The sequence below is a fragment of the Eschrichtius robustus genome, chromosome 6 (assembly GCF_028021215.1).
Source record: "Eschrichtius robustus isolate mEscRob2 chromosome 6, mEscRob2.pri, whole genome shotgun sequence".
NCBI lineage: Eukaryota > Metazoa > Chordata > Mammalia > Artiodactyla > Eschrichtiidae > Eschrichtius > Eschrichtius robustus.
The window spans coordinates 12,095,866-12,116,879 of NC_090829.1; the positions used below are offsets into that span (position 1 = coordinate 12,095,866).

The 21,014-nt window shown below is 42.6% G+C and overlaps 1 protein-coding gene across 1 annotated transcript in view; it reads left to right on the top strand.

The window, feature by feature from the left end:
- COL6A5 (collagen type VI alpha 5 chain) overlaps nt 1–21,014 on the top strand; it is a 124,468-nt gene that overhangs the window by 19,106 nt on the left and 84,348 nt on the right. Inside the window, exons 5-16 of the mRNA XM_068545894.1 lie at nt 2,758–3,312; nt 5,408–5,983; nt 8,617–9,192; nt 10,894–11,234; nt 11,347–11,428; nt 13,908–14,050; nt 14,640–14,732; nt 17,418–17,471; nt 19,369–19,440; nt 19,763–19,789; nt 19,901–19,945; nt 20,032–20,085. Of these exons, the coding sequence (XP_068401995.1) occupies nt 2,758–3,312; nt 5,408–5,983; nt 8,617–9,192; nt 10,894–11,234; nt 11,347–11,428; nt 13,908–14,050; nt 14,640–14,732; nt 17,418–17,471; nt 19,369–19,440; nt 19,763–19,789; nt 19,901–19,945; nt 20,032–20,085 (2,618 nt within the window). The remainder of the gene's footprint in view (nt 1–2,757; nt 3,313–5,407; nt 5,984–8,616; nt 9,193–10,893; nt 11,235–11,346; nt 11,429–13,907; nt 14,051–14,639; nt 14,733–17,417; nt 17,472–19,368; nt 19,441–19,762; nt 19,790–19,900; nt 19,946–20,031; nt 20,086–21,014) is intronic.

The window sequence follows — 21,014 nt, forward strand, 5'->3', positions numbered from 1 at the left end:
TCCTCAATTCTTTTCATTCTTTTTTCTTTATTCTGCTCTGCAGTAGTTATTTCCACTATTTTATCTTCCAGGTGACTTATCCATTCTTCTGCCTCAGTTATTCTGCTACTGATTCTTTGTAGAGAATTTTTACTTTCATTTATTACATTGTTCATCGTTGTTTGTTTGCTCTTTAGTTCTTCTAGGTCCTTCTTAAACGTTTCTTGTATTTTCTCCCTTGTATTTCTAAGATTTTGGATCATCTTTACTATCATTACTCTGAATTCTTTTTCAGGTAGACTGCCTATTTCCTCTTCATTTGTTTGGTCTGGTGGATTTTTACCTTGCTCCTTCATCTGCTGCATTTTTGTCTGTCTTCTCATTTTGCTTAACTTACTGTGTTTGGCATCTCCTTTTCACAGGCTGCAGGTTCATAGTTCCTGTTGTTTTTGGTGTCTGTCCCCAGTGGGTGAGGTTGGTTCAGTGGCTTGTGTAGGCTTCCTGGTGGAGGGAACTGGTGCCAGTCTTCTGGTGGGTGGGGCTGGATCCTGTCTTTCTGGTTGTCATGGCTGCAGCTGGTGGTGTGTTTTTAGGTGTCTGTGAACTTAGTATGATTTTAGGCAGACTCTTCTAATGGGTGGAGTTGTGTTCCTGTCTTGCTAGTTGTTTGGCATGGGGCATCAAGCACTGGAGCTTGCTGACTGTTGCGTGGAACTGGGTCTTACCATTGAGATGGAGATATCTGGGAGAGCTCTCGCATATTGATATTATGTGGGGCCTGGAGGTCTCTGCTGGTCCAATGTCCTGAACTTGACTCTCCCACCTCAGTGATTCATGCCTGACACCAGGCTGGAGCACCAAGACCTTGTCAGCCACATGGCTCAGAAGAAAAGGGAGAAAAAGTAAAAGAAAAAAAATTTTTAATAATTTAAAAAATTATTCAAATAAAAAAATAATAATAATAAAAAGAAGAGAGAAACAAAACCAATAAACAAATCCACCAATGATAACAAGTGCTGAAAACTATACTAAGATAAACATAAAAATCAGAAACCAGTCAGTTGCAGATAGCAAACCCAAGTCTACATTTGCTCCCAAAGTCCACCGCCTCAATTTTGGGATGATTAATTGTCTATTCAGGTATTCCACAGATGCAGGGTACATGAAGTTGATTCTGGGGATGTAATCCGCTGCTCCTGATGCTGAATGGAGAGATTTCCCTTTGTCTTCTTTGTTTGCACAGCTCCTGGGGTTCAGCTTTGGTTTTGGCCCCACCTCTACATGTAGGTCACCCTTAGGCATCTGTTCCCACCCAGACAGGACAGGGTTAAAGCAGCAGCTGATTATATGTCTCTGGCTCATTCAGGCCGGGGGGAGGGAGGGGTACGGTAGTTATAATTGGAATGCGGGGCGAGCCTGCAGTGGCAGAGGCCGCCATGACATTGAAACAGCCTGAGGCGTGCCATGTGTTCTCCCAGGGAAGTTGTCCCTGGGTCACAGGACCCTGGCAGTGGCTGGCTGCACAGCCTCCTGGGGGGGGGGGTGTGGATAGTGACCTGTGCTTGCACACAGGATTCTTGGTGGCTGCAGCAGCAGCATTAGCATTTCATGCCCATCTGTGTGGTCCGAGCTGATATCTGCAGCTCCCACCCATCTCTGGAGCTCATTTAGGTGGCACTCTGCCTTCTGTGGGCAGACAGGGAAGGAATCCCCTCTCCTCGTGCACCCCAAAACAATTATCTCTTGCCTCTTAGGCAGGTCCAGACTTTTTCCCAGACTCCCTCCCAGCTAACTGTGGCACACTAGCCCCCTTCAGGCTGTGTTCATGCAGCCAATCCCAGTCCTCTCCCTGGGATCTGACCTCCGAAGCCAGAACCTCAGCTCCCAGCCCCCACCCATCCCGGCAGGTGAGCAGACAACCCTCTCAGGCTGGTGAGTGCTGGTCAGCACTGATCCTCTTTGAGGAGATCTCTCCTCTTTGTCTTCTGCAACCCTGTTGCTGCACTCTCCTCCATGGCTCTGAAGCTTCCCCCTTCCACCCCCCGTCTCTGCCAGTGAAGGGGCTTCCTAGTGTGTGGAAACTTTTCCTCCCTCACAGCTCCCTCTCAGAGGTGCAGGTCCAGTCCCTATTCTTTTGTCTCTGTTTTTTCTTTTTTCTTTTGTCAGCATTCGATAGGAGTTGTTCCACATGTAGATATATTTTTGCTGTATTTGTGGGGAGGGATGTGATCTCCACGTCTTACTCCTCTGCCATCTTGAAGGTACCCCCCTCCAAATCACTTTAAATTATCCCAGAAAATAATGCTATATAAAGATTACCTGGAATTTTGTGTTTCAAGAATATACATAAAACCCTGGAATATTAGTCATATTAGTGCCAAAAATTGCTTACTTTTCTCTGTCTTTCTTTTTTGATCACATTGCATCCTTAATGATGGCCTGATGCTTTCTATTTCATAAACTTCAAGAATTATGAATGAATAATTATGAATAAATGCATAATGCATATATGCATAAGTGAGTGAATGAATATATACTTTTGAAGTTGCATTTCTTCTTTAAAACTTCTTAGGTAATCTTCAGTGAATTTCTGATTTAAGGTTCTAGTCAGCAGGCTTCTACAAAAGAAGCAGATAAAAATTTCAAATGCAATGGAATTTGCTTGAGTTAATTTTTGATGTTTTCTGATTAAAGGATTTATTTCTGCTTTACTGTCTTGTATACATTCTGAGGACAATTCCAACCTGGCTTATTTCTGGTCTTTTTGATTACATGCAGGATGTGAATACATGAAGGTCGATATCATGTTTCTGGTGGATGGTTCTAGCAGTATAGGATCCGAAAATTTTGGGAAAATGAAAACCTTCATGAAAAACCTGTTAGCTAAGGTTCAGATTGGCCCAGACAAAACCCGAATTGGTGTCATTCAATTCAGTGATTATAATAGGGAAGAATTCCAGCTTGATAAATACTATACACAAAAAGAAATTTCTGATGCAATAGACAGAATGTCTCCCATCAACAAAAACACTTTGACTGGAAGTGCACTAACCTTTGTGGATCCATACTTCACTGAGCCCAAGGGGGGCCGTTCAATGGTCAAAAAGTTTCTCATCCTCATCACTGATGGAGAAGCCCAAGATGATGTGATAGACCCTGCAAAAGCTCTTCGGGACAAAGGTGTGGTCATCTTCTCTGTGGGGGTGTACGGGGCCAATAGAACTCAGCTGGAGGAGATCAGTGGGGACGGCAGCCTGGTCTTCCAAGTTGAGAGCTTCGATGATCTAAAGTCAATAGAGAGTAAACTCATCTTCCGTGTGTGTGCTCTTCGTGGTAAGTGACCCTGTTATCCTTCAGGACTCAAGGGTGTGAGCTGTTGACTTTATAGCGGGGTGAACAGTGACTTGGACACTGGGCTTGGCCTCCAACTGGACTTTGGTATTAAATTTTGGTCTTATCTATGCTATGTTAAAATACCCATGACCTCAGGAACATATATACAAAATACCAAGGCATATTCTAGAATAACAGTTTTGTCAACTAATTTGGCAAAATGTACTCTGATTTTGATGACTTTAAATATATTCCAAGAAGGTCTCAGAATTTTACATTAAATTTTCAACTCTTTAATACCTGCATACCTAGATTTTCCAGAGCCAATTTTTAATCCCAAATGATTCCCCAAATTGTTTCTTGGCTACCTATAACCATTGTTAAGCAGTAAATAGAAATACAAATTCATCTTCCTCTTAGTTAAATTAAAACCAATATCCTAAGCACAGTATCCCCCCAACAAAAACCCTCTGTATTTTAAAGTTATAGTGTATATTTTCATTACTTCACATTATTCTCTTACCCTCTATCAGCTAAGTATCATGTATCAGCTGTTCGTGTGTCTATCCCTTTGGAAAATTTTAATTTGCTACTTTTCTTAAAACAATTGCTTGGGGTCATCACTTTTATCTGACAAACTGTAATCCTTTTCAAATTGAATTGAGCAACCTTCAGTTTGAGCCCATCAGTTTTAATGACTCGAGTAAGAACTTGCTATAAATCCACATGTAAGGCTAACAGCACCTGTGCTATTAAATCTACCACGTGCTGTTGTTATCTGTGTTTTGGATACAACTAAGGGAACAAACCAAAGCATTAGTAATTGTATATTGTTCCTCTGGCAACAGAGGCCTCCTCTGGACTTTGTTCTTCAGGATTATGTGTTTCAAAATTTCAGAAAGTTAACAAATAAGATGTCTTAGTATAAACTCTGAGCTTTAGGCAATAGCTCTAAGATTTCTCTTGGAACAGCTTAACTGGAATTTTTTTTCTTCCTCCAAGAATGGCAGTGATTCCCAAATTCTTGGGATTGTGGAGACATTCTAAGAAAGGCTTACCTTAAGGCCATGGCCCCACCTTTGAAATCCAAAGGGCTCTTTCTGGTCTTTCTTCATTTTGAGAAATGTAATGTTTGTGGAGACCCTGTCTATAGCATGAGGTGAAGTTTTAGCTGACTCATACATTAGATCAATTCATAAATATTTATCAAGTCAACTCATAGATATTTATCAAGTTATGATTAGTCACCAAATCACACTGGGTTGTTTTTCTGACATAGCCTGGGCTCATCCACAGTGGATGAGACTTGAAATTTTGAGGCCTCATTGCCAGAAATAAGGATTGGAGGTAAGATAGGCAGGTGGAGGGTGAACCTTTGGGAAGCATGTGCTTAAGTTACTTAGGGAAGGAAAAGAGTGGAAACAAGCTCACACTTTGGAGACTGAGCCAGAGTGGTTGCTTGGCTTCTAACGTGGAAGAGGGCTTGGGGCTGGGGTGAGGTGACAGGAGACTTAGCTCTCCCCCTACGTGGGCTTCTCTGGGTTCCAATTTGAGAAGTCAGGGGAAGGAATACATATAAATACAAAGAGGCATGGTGCACATGGGAAAGTTTATCTACTAGAAGATGAGGAGACAGCTGGAGCCTGAAGGAGCAGGATGAAACTCCCAGTTTATCCACTGAGCCCCTGACCCTTTCAAAACTACAGGCCAGTCTGGCAAACATTAGTTGTGTCTCACCACTATACTACATTGAATTACCTTCTGACATTCCCTTCCAGTTGAAAGCCTGCTTAGCAAAAGGTGTTGCACGACCCGATGAAATTTAGCAGAATAGAGTCGGGAGGCATGAGGAGCACCAATCTGATCACGGAGTTACATAGATAAGGGTGCCAGTGTCCTTGGAATCATGATGTGGGCAAGTTGTACATCTCTCAGCCCTCAGCTTCATTCTCTTTAAAATGGCAACAGTACCTAAGTGAAGTGCAGTATTTGGCACGTGGGAGGGACGTGGCAAACGTAGTTGGCTTCCCTTCTAGTCTGTCTGTGCAGAACACACTGCAGAAAGTTTGTGATGCCTGCTCTCTTCTCCTTTCAGATTGTAAAAGTATTAGACAGTTAGACGTTGTGTTTGTGCTGGACCATTCAGGCAGCATCCTGCCCCAAGACCAAGAAAGCATGATCAACGTCATTATCCATTTGGTGAAGAAATCGGATGTTGGCCCGGACAGAGTTCAGTTTGGAGCGCTCAGATACTCGGATCATCCTGAGGTTCTCTTCTACCTCAATACGTACTCAAACAGATCAGCCATCATTGAGCATCTGAGGAGGCCCAGGGGCACGGGTGGGAATACCTTCACTGCCAGGGCTCTGAAGCATGCAAACAACCTGTTCATGGAGGAACATGGCAGCCGTCTCAAGCAAAACGTGAAGCAGATGCTGATCATCATCACAGATGGGGTATCCCATGACCGAAATCAGCTCAGTGACGTGGCTTCGAAATTAAGAGCCAAAGGCATCATCATCTATGCAGTGGGTGTAGGAAAGGCCGAACAAGAAGAACTGGAGACTATGGCGGGGAATAAAAACTATACTATCCACGTCAGTAATTTCAACAAACTGAAAGATATTTACCTGCCTCTGCAAGATAGTATGTGTACCAATGCACAAGAGGGTAAGTTGGGCTGTTAAAGTTTCTACAGGGATAGCAATACAAATTTACACAAAAAATAAATGATAACTTGGCTTCCCATTACCTGGGTGTCACAGGATGAACATTTCTCTGCTCAGGCTACCAGTTTTCTCATTTCTGAAAGAAATGCATTATTGATTAAGCAAGAGCCTAAAGGTCCTTTGCCACCATATTGAAGACATTATACAAGAAGGTTTCAGAAGCAGTCCTTGCTATCTGGCCTCCCTGTTTCCTTTTTCTTGGCAGAAAGGACTCTTCTTAGGGCCATATTCACCTTTCCTCATTTCACAGCTGCCCATTTGCTTAATGACCCCAAGTGCAACTACTCGGTATCAGTTTCAGGCCAAACTCAAGTGGAGAGTTTCATGGTTTAAACAGATAGACTTTTGTCTTCAAAGTTCCAGGGCCCTCTAAATGAGATTGTCGGCATCCTGTAGGGCCATTGGAAGTCCAAGTGGTATAGTGAGCTTTTCCGGATAAAGGCCAGGAATGGGGTAATAGAGACTGGCTGCTAGGAACCAGGAGGGAAGGGGCCAAAGCTGATCCATGAGATACCCCGGGGCAGGAGGGGCTGGAGGCATCACATCTGAGTGAGGAAAGGGTGAGATTTGCCACCTGACCTCAAAGCAGCAGTTATTGACAAGTCATCTAGGAGATCTCTGTGCCTCCTTGGAAGGCTGGAATCCTGGCCAGATATTAGTCCAGGCCTCCCGACATGGCAGATGCATCAATCAACCAGCTAACTTCCTTTCTTCTTTCCTCTTCCCTCCTTTCTTCTGACTTCCTTCTCTTTTTCCTTTCCTCCTCCCTTCCTTCCTCTCTACCAGTTTGAAACCTGCTTTTGTATCCAACAGAAATCATGTTTTTACAACTGACATTAACTCACTCTCATCTCTGTGAAATAGTCCAACCCCAAACAAAACCTCCCCCCATATCCTGTGTCGGACCAGCATTTGCTGGGCTGTGTGAAACTACTTCTGACCTCCACAGCTCTACTTTACTTAAGTAAGCAATAAATACATCTTCTTGGTTTCAGATACTGAATAATGGTATCATCTTTAAGAAAAACATGACTTTTCCCAAGGGAGTGGGGCCAGCTCAATTCTTGCACCTGTCTGGTCCTTCCCTAGACTCTCACCCTTGCCATCTGTCCTGCTGCCTTCCAGACCATCCTTAGCACGGAGTGATCTTTCTGATACACACTGCGTTGTGTCACTGATCTGCTCACAGGTTACAGTTCCTAAACTCCTGAGATCCACGTAGCCCCTGCTGACATCTCCCACCTCACCTCTTGCCCCCCATTTCACAGTATCTCCTATCATCCTGAAATTCCTCCATCTTTGCATGCATCATTCCACCCACCGCGAACACACCAGCCTGCCACTTCCCTTGGCTGCACCTAGCTTATCTGTCACATCCAGTCTTTATTTGCCAGTTTCCTGACCCAGCACCCGGCAGTGTCCCAACCGTGTCCCTCAACTCCTGCACCTTCTATTTCTCCTAGTGGTAGCACTTAACACATACTTGCTGTTTCCTTATCTGTACCCATCACAAGACTACAAGCTCCTTGGGCAGGCTTGGGCTCTTGTTTATCACTGGGTCCTCACCAAATCTAGGACATTACTAGGACTACAGTCTTTTCCTAGGAATATGGGGATTGCTTTCTTCTCATCTTCCACACCTGTCTTTTTGGAGGTAGATGCTGAGATGGAGTTTGGGATGCAAGAATTTTATTAGGGAGGCACAGCTGTGAAAGAAAGAGAGGAAGGCAGAACAGGCAGTAGAAGTCAGCAATGCATGCTCCGTCATCTCAGTTACCTTCCGTGATCACTTTAGTGCTGCCCCATCCCAGCCTTTGCATTTGAAGGGAACCGAGCATCATCCCTTGGTTATGGACCATTTCACACTGGACTTCAGGGAGATGACCCTGTACCCTGTTTATTAACACTTGTCCATGAAATTTTAATATTTGGGTTATGATATTATTAAAACAATTTGTAATATAAAAAAGTGCTGGATTTAAGGATAAAAGGGACCTAGGTACCAGTCCTCTGCATAGTAATTGCGTATTCTGAGGCAACTTACTTAACCTCTGAATTCCATTTCTCTACCTAACAAACAGAATAATTCCTCATAAGGTGGTCATGAATATTAACCATTATTGTATGCTAAACAGGTTTTTTAAATGATAATTTTCAACACAAATGTAAAATGGTAGCATTAATAGTAACAGGATTACTAATAATAGTACAGTGGTACTTGGCTTGGGTGAACATTCCAGTATGGTTATGTTGAAGGGATTTCAAGCCTTTGTAATGACCTTTTAATGAATATATTCAACCTAGTCAAACGTCTTACTTTCTTTCTCAGAGTATTGTTCAGTGTCCTTTCAAATGAATCATGTAAATAATTAAAATTTGAAACAAAGTCTATTAGCTTTCTCCTCCCCACTATTTTTTCTTCTCTTTGAGGGCCAATAGTGGTTCTCTCGTCTGTTACCTTATCTCAATTTGCCATGAATGTGAGGATTTAGTAAAGCAATTTAAATATTTGAGCAAAGGGAAAATTTGGAATGATTCACAAGGACAGTAACTGATTTATTTTTTCAACTGCAGTCTGTAACATTCAAGAAGCCGATGTGATTTTCTTTTGTGATGGCTCTGACATGGTATCTGATTCAGACTTTGTTACCATGACAACTTTCTTGTCAGACTTAATTGATAATTTTGACATTCAGTCTCAAAGGATGAAAATTGGGATAGCACAATTTGGGAGTCGTTACCAAGAAATTATTGAGTTGCAAAACTCTCTGACTAAAACCCAGTGGAAGTCTCGAATTCAAACTATCACGAAGAGCAACGGGCTTCCGCGAATGGACTTGGCCCTGAAACAAGTGAGCGTTATGTTTGAGCAATCCGCTGGTGGGAGAAGGAAGGCTGGTGTCCCTCAGACTTTGGTGGTTATCACATCTGGGGGTCCCCGCTATGATGTGGCAGAAGCAGTGAAGACCCTGAGAGAAGATGGCATTTGCATTCTGGCTTTGGGCATAGGAGATGTTTATAAGGAACAGCTCCTGTCAATAACGGGCAATTCTGAAAAAATCATCACTTTTAAAGACTTTGATAAACTAAAGAATGTGGATGTGAAAAAAAGAATGGTCCGTGAAATCTGCCAGAGTTGCGGGAAAACCAGTGAGTGCTCCCTTGCTCTTTCTTTGTTATTATTTGATTGCAGCTTCCCAGTTGTCCATTTCCTAAGGTGTCTGTGGGCGAGTCCAGCAGAACACGTGTGCGGTGAGAATAGACACCTCCTCTGTTTCCAGAAATTGAGATCGGTCAGCCTCCCTCAGAGACAGGGGAAAGGGTGCAGAGGCTGGAGGAGGCCCTGAGTTGTGTCCCCTGGTCATCCCTGACCCCCAATGTAATCCAGTGGTTATGCTCCTCTAACACCTGGAACTCAGCTTATTTCTACCCTCTCTGCTTCTGGAAGTCCTAGAGCAATGTCCTGCATCCCACAGGAATTAAGTAAAATAAGAATTTGCTGATTGGACATTTTCCTATTTTAACTTTGTTAAACCATCTTGTAAGGGATTCAGTGTGTGTGTGTGTGTGTGTGTGTGTGTGTGTATGTTGTCCATCTGTGTCAGATGTGTCAGCACACGTCTCGTACATTTTCTTCTTTGAATGATGGCATTCATATAATCATAACATAGTAAAGATTTGAATTGTCCTTGGGGATTATTTAATTTCCAGAGTTTACCAATGCTGATGGCTACAAAGGTCGGGTGGGTCATGGAAGTGAGTCAAGTGGGCAGGGAGTGAAGAAAATGAACGCAGAGCCATGGCTCACCTGATGACGATGTCATTCTTCAGCTCCAGCTGAGAGTTGCCATGTGGGACTCAGGTTCTGTACACTTGGAGCTGGGAGTTGGGAGGACAGAGCAACAGTGAAGGTTAATATTTTGTGGAATTTGCACAACAGGCAGAAATTCCCCAGAGTGCTTCTGTTTCTAGACTCGTTATGATGGAAGCGACTTCTTTTACAAAACGCATTGGTTTTTCCAAGCTCTCCATTGGGGTGCTCACTGGGGGCAGATGACAGTGGTGGAGGAGCCCGAGACTGGAATCAGAACACCAGGGTTCCCACTCTGGTTCAGCAGCAGCAACCTCCATGCATGACCATCTCCTCGTGTGTAAAATGAGCAACAGGACAGGGTCAGAGGTGACCAAGTGGCAACTTGTAGCTGAATTGGGTTTGTCCTATTTGGTGTTGACAGCTTCTTAATTAATTGATAACTTTTACAAACTGGAGATATTGCATTAAAATGCAGATTTCAGGTTTCTTTTTGAAAAATCAGACAACGTAACCACATTAGGCCCCGTTTCCCACATGGCTACTCTCAGCTGGAACTGAACGGTGAACAGATGGGTCATTGCTCTGCGTTCATTTTCTCATTCCCTGCCCACTTGACTCGTTGACATTACCCTCCTGGCCTTTGCTGCCATCTGAGTTAGTGGCCTCTGGATTAAATAAACTCTAAGAACAATTCAAATATTTAATATGTTATAATTATATGAATCATAATGTCATCATTAAAAGAAGAAAATATGTATGCACGCACGCACACACACACATGAGGCCAGCCACTGAGAATAAGACTAAACCATGATTAGACTTCAAACAGTTACTGAAACATGTAACATTTGAACGGGACATGCAAGGGCGGGGAGGGTGAGGGTGAACCCGTGCTACAGTATTTTCCTTCTTGGACACTTTTGGGTCCTAGGGACCCTCCAGCCCTAGACCATGACTGCTTCCCCTTTTCCTGCCCTGTCTGCCCTTCCTTGCTCCTGTCTGCTCATTAATTTGGCCTTATTTCCCTTGTTCTCCAGACTGCTTTCTGGACATAGTGGTCAGCTTCGACATTTCCACTCACCTGCTGGGGCAGCCATTGTTCCATGGCCACCCCCGGCTGGAATCATACCTCCCAGGCATCTTAGAGGACATTACCTCCCTCAGGGGTGTGAGCTGCGGGGCAGGTGCAGAGGTACAGGTGAGCGTGGCCTTTAAGGTGAACAGTGACCAGAATTTCCCTGCCAAGTTCCAAATCTACCAGGAAACAATATTTGACAGCCTACTGCAAGTCACCGTCAACGGGCCAACTCACCTGAATGCACAGTTCGTGCAGTCCATGTGGGACACGTTTAAGGATACGTCTGCATCCCGAGGACAGGTATCCGTGTCACATTCTAGCTCCCATCTCCATGCTCTTGTATTGGTTTCTCCCTCCCAGTTATATGTTTTGTTATCATGTCATCCCATTCTATGCTTTCCTCTTTCTCTAGGTATTACTCATCTTTTCAGATGGTCTTGGGGGTGAAAGCAAAATAATGCTTGAAGATAAATCGGACAGACTCAGAGAAGCAGGTAAAGTTGAAATTGAAAAAGTAAATGATGAAGCATGGAATCTGCTGAACAAGTCTGTACCTACTAGGGTGCTCTGGAACTTGGGATTTGCCTGGCCACTTGAAGCAACTGCTGCTGGTGTCCTGCCCAAAACCCCTTGACCAGCTGCCCACTTATCCCCCAAATGCTGCAAACGCTACAGCCAAGTTCTTATACCTGTGACCTTCTATAGATGTGTGCCCTTGACTGACCCCCACAGTGACCTGATGCTTGGAATGGGGGTTGGGGTCATACATCCCACCTGAGGGATGGGAGCAGGGGTAATTATTGCAGAGGGAAACAGAAACCCAGCACTCTTGCCTGAAGTGGGTCAACTCTGGTACAGCCTACACTCCAGGGACCCTCAGGAATCAGACCCAGGTTAGGACTTTACTGAGACACATCCTTGCTCACAACCTCCCCTTCCCTTTCCTGCTTCTCTCTCTCCCTCTGTAAGCCACTTACACACAGATTCCTCCCTCAGATTCTGCTTCTAGGGAACCTAAGACACTTCCTATTGTGTCTGATTTTCCATGGGAAAGATTGCAACATGGATTTTGAAAAGCACTTCTCACTACACCTCCCCTGTCCATGTCATAGTTTCAGAAGAGCTGGGAGCTAAGTGCAGAACTGGAGAGTCACATACAGAGACAGGAGGCAGGCAGGTGACTGGCAAGTGGGGCATGTTATTGGAGGCTTCCTTGGTGTAGCCCTCATGGCTTCCAGTGTTCAGCTTCCATGGAAACTCCCAGGGGCCATAAATGTCCTGGTTGTGTCACCCTCCCTTCTTGAATCCCTAGTATACATTCCCACTGTTCTTAGAATATCAAATTCCTTCATACAGCCTGTGAGGCTTTACAGGATCTGGCCCCACTTCCCACTCAGCTTTACCTTGCTGCTCACACTCTGTTCCAGCATCAGAACTTTTTCCATTCTCCCTCCAATATCCTTTTCAACCTCACCCTCCCCACCCTTGCATGTCCTCTTTCCTTCTGCCTGGTACTCTCCCCACTCTCAGCTTCCCCCAAGTTCTTCTCACCACCTCCCTTCTCCGGTTCTTTCCCTTGACCAACTTCCATTCACCCTTTAGTATCAGTCTAGACATCAGTTCTTCACAGAAACCTTGTGTGACCTTCCAAAACCGAGTTAGGAGCTTCTTCTTCAGACTTTTGTAGCATCCTGACCCTCTCCCTGCTACAATGATTAATACATAATAGACTCCTAATAAGCAAATATTTGTTTAATGAAAGGAGGGAAAGAGTAAATGGACCAGCAAATGAATTAATGAGTGGGTGAATGGGTGAATAAATGGATTCCTGTGTATGGCCAGGAGTTCAGCTGAGACTGGAATCACCCTGGGCTTTCCTCAAGCTTCCAGGGCCCACCCAGCTCCCAGGGTGTTTGGCAGTGTAGATGATTTGAGAGCTATTTACATTCTATTTACAAATTTTGTAATTAATTTACAAGTTAATGTAATTAATTTACATTCAGAAAAATTCATAGTTCATAGCAGCACTATTTACAATAGCCAAGACATGGAAACAACCTAAATGTCCATCAACAGTTAAATGGATAAAGAAGATGTGGTACATATATGCAATGGAATAGTACTCAGCCACAAAAAGAATGAAACAATGCTATTTGCAGCAACATGGATGGATTATCATACTAAGTGAAAGAGATCAGACAAAGAAATACAAATATCATATGATATCACTTTTATGCGGAATCTAAAAAAATGATACAAATGAACTTATTTACAAAACACAAATAGACTCACAGACATAGAAAACAAACTTATGGTTATCAAAGGGGATAGTGGTGGGGGAGATAAATTAGGAGTTTGAGATTAACACATACATACAACTATGTATAAAATAGATGAACAACAAGGACTTACTGTATAGCACAGATATTGAACTATATTCAATATCTTATAATAACCTATAATGGAAAAAATATATATATATTCTGTTATATATAATATATAACTGAATGACTCTGCTATGCCCCTGAAACTAACACATTGTAAACTAACTATACTTCAATTTTTAAAAATGGTGAAAAAAATAAATTAAAAAAAAGTTACTAACTACCATGTTAAAAAGAAAATTCAGAAGAACTCTGAAGATGGACAATATCCTTTCTTAAAAAATTGCTTTCAAATGCCCAAGAACTGCATTAAGATTGGTGGTGAGGAATTAAACACAGTTTTCTGCTCGTGTTTTTCTGTAAGATTTCTTAGATTTCATGCCGAGGTCAGGAACCAGTGCCTCATGTGTGTACTGAAGATGCAGGCAAAGCGCTTTTGGGTTCTTCAGTATCAAGAACACTCTTTTCTCTTATTTTTTCCCCCTTTCTGATTCTTCGAGTCATGTTCACTGAATGGAAATAAGATGGACTTTTCTTCTTTTCTGTGTACAATTCCTGGGGTTTTATATCTGTTGTTTTTACTGCCTAGGACTTGATGCTTTGCTGGTGGTTTCCCTAAACTCAACCTCTCATGATGAGTTTTCCAGCTTTGAATTTGGAAAAGGATTTGATTACAGGACTCACCTGACCATTGGAATGAGAGAATTGGGCAATATGTTATCACAGTACCTGGTGAGTTGCTGAAGAAAAAAAACCCATTATTCAAAATGCCCTGGGAACATTGGAATTGGAATTGGAATCCTGTTGAGTATTTCCAAAGATTCCCTTGTTTGCCCTAAATTCAGTTACATGGTCTTTAGCATATGAAAAAGTGTGAAAGCCCAGAGCATTGTTTTTTGCTTCTCCATGCCCTTTCATCCTTTGTCATCTCGCCAAATGAATGCATAGGAAGCTAAAATCCAACCAACCCCTAATCAAATCAAAAGCCCCCAACAGTTTATGCTGTAGAAATCCCAGGAAACAAGAGCTGTCAACTAGGAACCAACCAGTCTTGTGCACACTTGGCCTGTGGCCATCTGTGTGGTGAGTGCCCCTTCTATAAATAGAGGTCATTTCCTTAGAAAAGGTATGTCACCAGTGCAGTTGCTGATCTGGTGCTCTCTCTTCAGGGTTAAGTCAAAAAACACCTCTTATTCTCTGCAGCCCCTCACCCAATGAGAGAGGACAGGCTGTAGGTGGTGAATTATGATTTATGTCAATTCAGTTCTTATGTGATGAAGTTCCTCACCATAGTTGCTCACTCATTTTTTCTTTTTTCCAGGGAAACATTGCAGAGAGGACTTGCTGCTGTACGTTTTGCAAGTGTTCACGGACTCCAGGACCTCAAGGGATCCGAGGACCACAAACCTTAAAGGTGCCATTCAGTTGTGACATGCTTTTACCTAACGGGCTTTGATTTGGTGTAGGTGGAGCTGAGATTGAGTAGTTGGGTTTGCAACTTTTGCTTGATGCTGATATAATTACTTTGGGCCATTTGTGTGACTTCTATGGTGTAGGAGCCAGATCAGAAGGGCTCACATTTTTAAAAAAATATATTTTATTGAAGTATTAATTTACAATGTTGTGTTAATTTCTACAATACAGCAAAGTGATTCAGTTATACATATATACACATTCTTTTTCATATTCTTTTCCATTATGGTTTATCATGAGATATTGAATATAGTTCCCTGTACTATATAGTAGGACCTTGTTGTTTCTCTATGTTATACATAGTAGTGTGTATAAGCTAATCCCAAACTCTTAATTTATCCCTTCCCTCCCTCCCCTTTGGTAGTATAAGTTTGTTTTCTATGTCTGAGTCTATTTCTGTTTTGTAAATAAGTTCATTTGTATCATTTCTTAGATTCCACCTATAAGTGATATATGATATTTGTCTTTGTCTGAGTTACTTCACTTGGTATGATAATCTCTGGGTCCATCCATGTTGCTGCAAATGACATTATTTCATCTTTTTATGGCTGAGTAATATTCCATTGTATAAATATACCACATATTCTTTATCCACTCCTCTGTTGATGGGCTTTTTGGTTGCTTCCATGTCTTGGCTATCGTGAATAGTGCTGCTGTGAACATTGGGGTGCATGTGTCTTTTTGAATTAGAATATTTTCAAATATATGCCCAGGAGTGGGATTGCAGAATCATATGGCAACTCTATTTTTAGTTTTTTGAGGAACCTCCATGCTGTTTTCCATAGTGGCTGCACCAATTTACATTCCCACCAACAGTGTAAGAGGGTTCAGAAGGCTCACTTTTGATGCTACTATTAAGAATGACTCCCTTTTCTCTTATGTATCCTTGGTGGTGTTGCTCCTTGGCTTTGCAATTTATACTTTTTTTTTTATGTTTAATCATTCCTTGAGGTTTCTTTTCTCTTTAATTCACGTGAAACTGCTTTTTTTTATTTTTTATTTTTTTTAAAGTCTTTTTTTTTTTAACATCTTTATTGGAGTATAATTGCTTTACAATGGTGTGTTAGTTTCTGCTTTATAACAAAGTGAATCAGTTATACATATACATATGTTCCCATATCTCTTCCCTCTTGTGTCTCCCTCCCTCCCACCCTCCCTATCCCACCCCTCTAGGTGGTGCACGTTAGACAGTTTGAAAGGCAGCAAGAGGTGTTAGAAATGGTGGGGAAAGTTGTGCTTCATCAGCAATGATAGGTGATTGAACTGCAAAAAGAACATAGCACTGCAGATTAATAGCCCTTCAAAAAAGATTATGAAAGATCAATTACACAGCAATAGTATAGATAAATATATCACGGTATTTTAATTCAGTAGAATGCTCTAAGGTAGTGAAAATGAATGAACTACGACTACACATAACAACAGGGATAAATTTTACAAACACAGTAATGGCCAAAAAAAGCAAAACACAGAAAAGTACGTATGGTATGATTTCATTTATAAAAAGTTTGAAAGGAGGCAAAACTAACCCATAGTGTCTAGGGATGAATGATTAAGTAGTGAAGTATTTTTTTTTTTAAAGTCCGGGAAATATTATCATAAAAACAGGAGTGTGTTCCCAGGGGAGGGGTGGGGAATTGTTTGTGATTGGGGTAGCTACTGTGTCTGGGTACCAGCCATGTCCTATTTCTTGGCCTGGGTGGTGATGACACAGATGTTCACTTTGTAATAATTAAGCAGTACCTTTCTATTTTATTTACTTTTATGCACTTTTTCAAATGCATTTTAGATATCACAATGAAAAGGAGTCTGGTCTATTTTATTTTAAGGGCTCAAACACGATTCTTGCTCCTGCGTGCTGCATTGTCCATCCTTGTGAAAGGATAATTCATCAAGGACCTCCCTTTAGGTCCTTGTTGTTTATCTATTTTATACACAGTAGTGTGTATATGTTAATCCCAAACTCCTAATTTATCCCTCCCCTTGACTTTTTACTAAGTTACAGTGTTTTGTTTAGCACAGTTTCCTCTATTATTATGTTGCTTGGTAATAGAATTCTATTCCAAGAGCAAAACTCCCCAATATACTGAGCAGACAGTGTGGACCTGTGTTAGAGGGTGAGGAAAGCAAACCTTAAAGGAAATCCTTGCCAAAAATAAACCACGAGGCAGTTAAACGCAGAGGGAGAGATGATAGCAACTTAAATATGCATAACCTTGTTGTTGGAGAAGGGCTTATTCTTTTTTGAGCTCTCAAAAAAGCAGAAGAAAGTAAAATGATCTCTTTGGAAATGTTATCAGTTTGCCTGCTGAAAGGGTCCTGGTGGCCACCACTGTCCTCCATGCAACGCCCCCCCAGGCACAGGGCTGACCCTGAAGCCCTGAGCTGCACTGGGTTCCAAACTCAGCCTCCTGTAGGCATCAGGAGGCCACCTCCGCAGAGGGCTTCAGAGCCAATAACAAGGACAAAAGCCAGCCCCAGAACTTGTCTGACTCTCTTCACACTCACAGCCACACCTGCAAAAACCACAACCAGGTTGGAGGAGGGTCTTGCCTAAAATGCCTAATGTAACAAGTTTGAGTTGATGGAAGATGACTAAAATCGAATTTTCTCTCTTTCCTCCCAGGGTTTTCCAGGTCTGAAAGGCAGCAGAGGACACAGCGGAGAGGAAGGAGACCCTGTAAGGTTTTGTGACCCACTGCCCACCATACTTACTGATTTCCTTTTTTCATAAAAAAAGCTTTATTTTCCAGAAGGGATAATGGGGTTTTGTTTATATATTTTTTGTAGTTTGGGAGGAGGGGGAATTGGTTGCTTTTCTTTTATTTTTTCCTTTTCCTTGTCTTAATCATGAGGCACTTGCTAAACCTACTTTTTGGGAGAAGGAGGGAGCAGGCTTACCTACATTTTGCCTGGCACTTTTTTGTGGGTGGCAGGGAGCTGGATATCCTCTTTATTGCCCCTGCACAGGGTGAAACTGGGTTATCCGTTAGGGGCTCTCTCTGGACCTGCAGCCCAGTGCTTCTGACATGGAAATAGAAGACGGCAAAGCACCCCCTAAACATGGTGTCGTGGTCCCACGCCACATGTGGTTTTCGAATCTCAATCTTTGACCCCCAAACCAGAGCTCTCACTTGGTTCACCAAATTATAAAAATGGATTTGGAGGAACTGAAACCACTTAGGTGGCTCCATTGCGATAAGAAAAGCTTAGGAGGCATCCAGCCTGCATCTCCATCCCCTTAGAATCCTTATCTGCACAGCAAGTTGTGATTAAAAGTATAGGCTCCCAGATTGGGATTGACATATATACACTAATATGTATAAAATGGATAACTAATAAGAACCTGCTGTATAAAAAAATAAATAAAATTCTAAAATTAAAAAAAAAAAAGAATAGTAAAATCATTTTTGAGATCTGAAAATAAATAAATAAATAAATAAATAAATAAATAAATAAATAAAAGTATAGGCTCCCAAGTCAGACAGTCAAGGGCTGACCTAGACGTGAAACCTTAACAAGGTATGTAACTTCTTGACCCTCAGTTTCCTCATCTGTAAACACTTATAAATTCCTCTAAGACTGTAGTTTATCCACCCTGTACCTGCAGAGGGGTCATGGAGCCCACTGAGCCAGCCAGGGTTTGAGCGAGGGGAAGAGTGTCACCCAATGCCTGACTGTGAGCCCACAGCTGGCTCTCAGCAACTGTGGCCATAGGTGAGGCCTCCTGCTTTGACTGGGAACAATCCTCAGAATAAAGAAAGCAAAGCAGCAAAAGGAAAATACCTCTCCCCTCACCTACCAGGAAAGGAAGAACTAAGTTCATTGCTAGATGAGTATTTATCCACACAGCAAACCATTAGCACCTTCTGTGCACACAGATCTGAGCCAGGCACCAGGGACACAACGGGAAAAGAGACAGTTGGGGGTTCCTGCTGTCAGGAAACACAATATCATTCTTCTCTTGAGACTCATTTTACTCTAGCCCTTGCCTGTATTTAAATATTTCCTGGGAGAAGGCAGACTAACGGGAGAAGCACATGTCATTGACCTTGAGTGCTCTTCCCTGTGTGGATGCTCTGACTTTGGGGATCTTTAGCCTGGTGGTCCTTCCCATGAGCACTGGCTTGGGGCAGTGTCATTTCCTACCAACTGCTTCTACTCAGTTCTTGTCCCCTGGCACAAACTTGCTTCTCTGCCGTGAGCAAATCTGAGTTTTCCAGGCCAGCGTTAGGGCCTGGGCAAGATGTTAGGGCCAACAGGTATCAGTCGAGCATTGGGAATGTGGCTGTGAAGTGAAGTGACTTCAAACCTTTGGCTGTGCTTTCTGATAAGGGCAGGGAAGCAACTGAGCCCATCCCACACCTTTGTGTGATCTTGGATCTGTAAGGAAGCCCTGAAGGGAAAATGCTTGAATCGAGGGGAAAAACAGAGTTAATTAATGAATTTGCAGGAGAGTTTGCTTTGTCTAGAGCTCAGAGTGCCCAGCTGCTCTGGCTTCACTCTTGAAAAGTAAACAGTTGGCAGCTTCTGGCAAAAGAGTCAATTTGGATACCTGTTTGGGTACCTTTTCTTAGGGAAGACAAGGAGACACTGGACCCCAAGGAAACAGAGGGATTGCAGGATGTCCAGGGGAGCGGGGTCGAAAGGTAAATATTGTATTTTAAATTCTCTATGGCATCCTCTCCATCTCCTCCTTCTTCTGTGTTCTCTCTTCCATCCCCCCTCCCACTTTCCCTTTCTCCAATTACATGTTAGTTTCCTCTTCTGCAGAGGAAGTCTATTTAGTCATCTCAAGAAATTTTGAGCATTATTAAATTCCACCTATAACCTCTTTGTCGTTGGAAACCCAGAAGCAACTAAAGAAATACAAAACCACTCTCTTAACGGAGGCAGCCCCTTCCTGCCTCAACAGACTGCGAATCCACATTCTCCTTGACATGCCAGTGAGAGATATTTAATCTTTTACAGGGAGCCAAAGGATCTGCTGGATATAAGGTACTGTAGTTACTTCTTCAGTCAAATTTCACTTCCTAATGGACTTAGTTTACTGATAAGCACGTGGCAGAGATCTCCTTTACCTGATTGCTGCCCATCTTTGTCTTTCAGGGAGAACATGGAGACGATGGGATTGATGGACTCGATGGGGAAGAGGTAAGCCATTTTTCTTCAAGTACCGTGAAATCATCATGAGGTTGATGTATTTCTTTAATGGGAAATTTTGCCTTGTCTTCTTTTAGGGCTTTCATGGACTTCCTGGGAAAAAGGGAGAAAAGGGTGATCCAGGATCCCAGGTAACACTTTTCATTACATCAAAGAAGGAGAATTTGGTGTTAGAGATGGTCTTAATTGTTGTGTGTCACAGGTTATGAGGAGTAAAGTTGACAGCAATGAAGCCTATTACCACCGAATAGATGCTACATCCCCATTTGGGGCAAGTGGGTAACTATGAAGTATTCAAGAATTTCCAGCTAGAAAGATTCAAGACTTGCAAGAATCTTCTATGAGCATGTTTTTCAGAAGTCTGCAAATGAATGCATTTGCCTGTTAGCAGCTTACCTCTTCTCTTTATTTTATCAGAAAAAAATAAAAAGCAAGAGAAAGAGACAAAATTATTTTGGTGGCCTTGGTGTAGCAAATCACAGAGAAACATTTTTTTATTTTCAATTCATTTTGACACTCATTAATGTGTGCCTCCTTGGTTCCAAGCGGCTCTCCTTTTATGTTCTGATTCACTTATTTATCAAATACTTCTGAATACCTGGCATTTGTCAGGCACTAAGTTATGTGCTAACGACTCAGAGATGAACCACACTGTCCTTGTCTTCAAGGATCCCCCGGTGTAGTTGGAGAGACAGACATATCAATAGCTAATGATGACACAGTGTGTGGTTGGGGTCATGTTATAGGTAACTAGGTGGGAGCCCAGAGAAGGGCACCAAACTCTGCAGGGTGGGGAGGGAGTGCAGGAAACCTTCCCGGAGGAAATTATCTCTGAGCTGAAGATGAATAGGAATTAGTAAGATGTGGAGAAAGGGCAGTCCAGACAGAGGGAACAGCATAAGCAAAGACATGTAGGCTTGGGGACCCTGCAAGTTGTTCTGCTTTGTGTGAGCTTTAGGGTACAGGTGGAGGGAGTTGAGGTTCAAGAGCGGGTGGGAAGAGCTGGTGAAGGCACTGGTGAGCCAAGGAGGAGGAGTCTGGATTTTAGCCATTAAGGAAT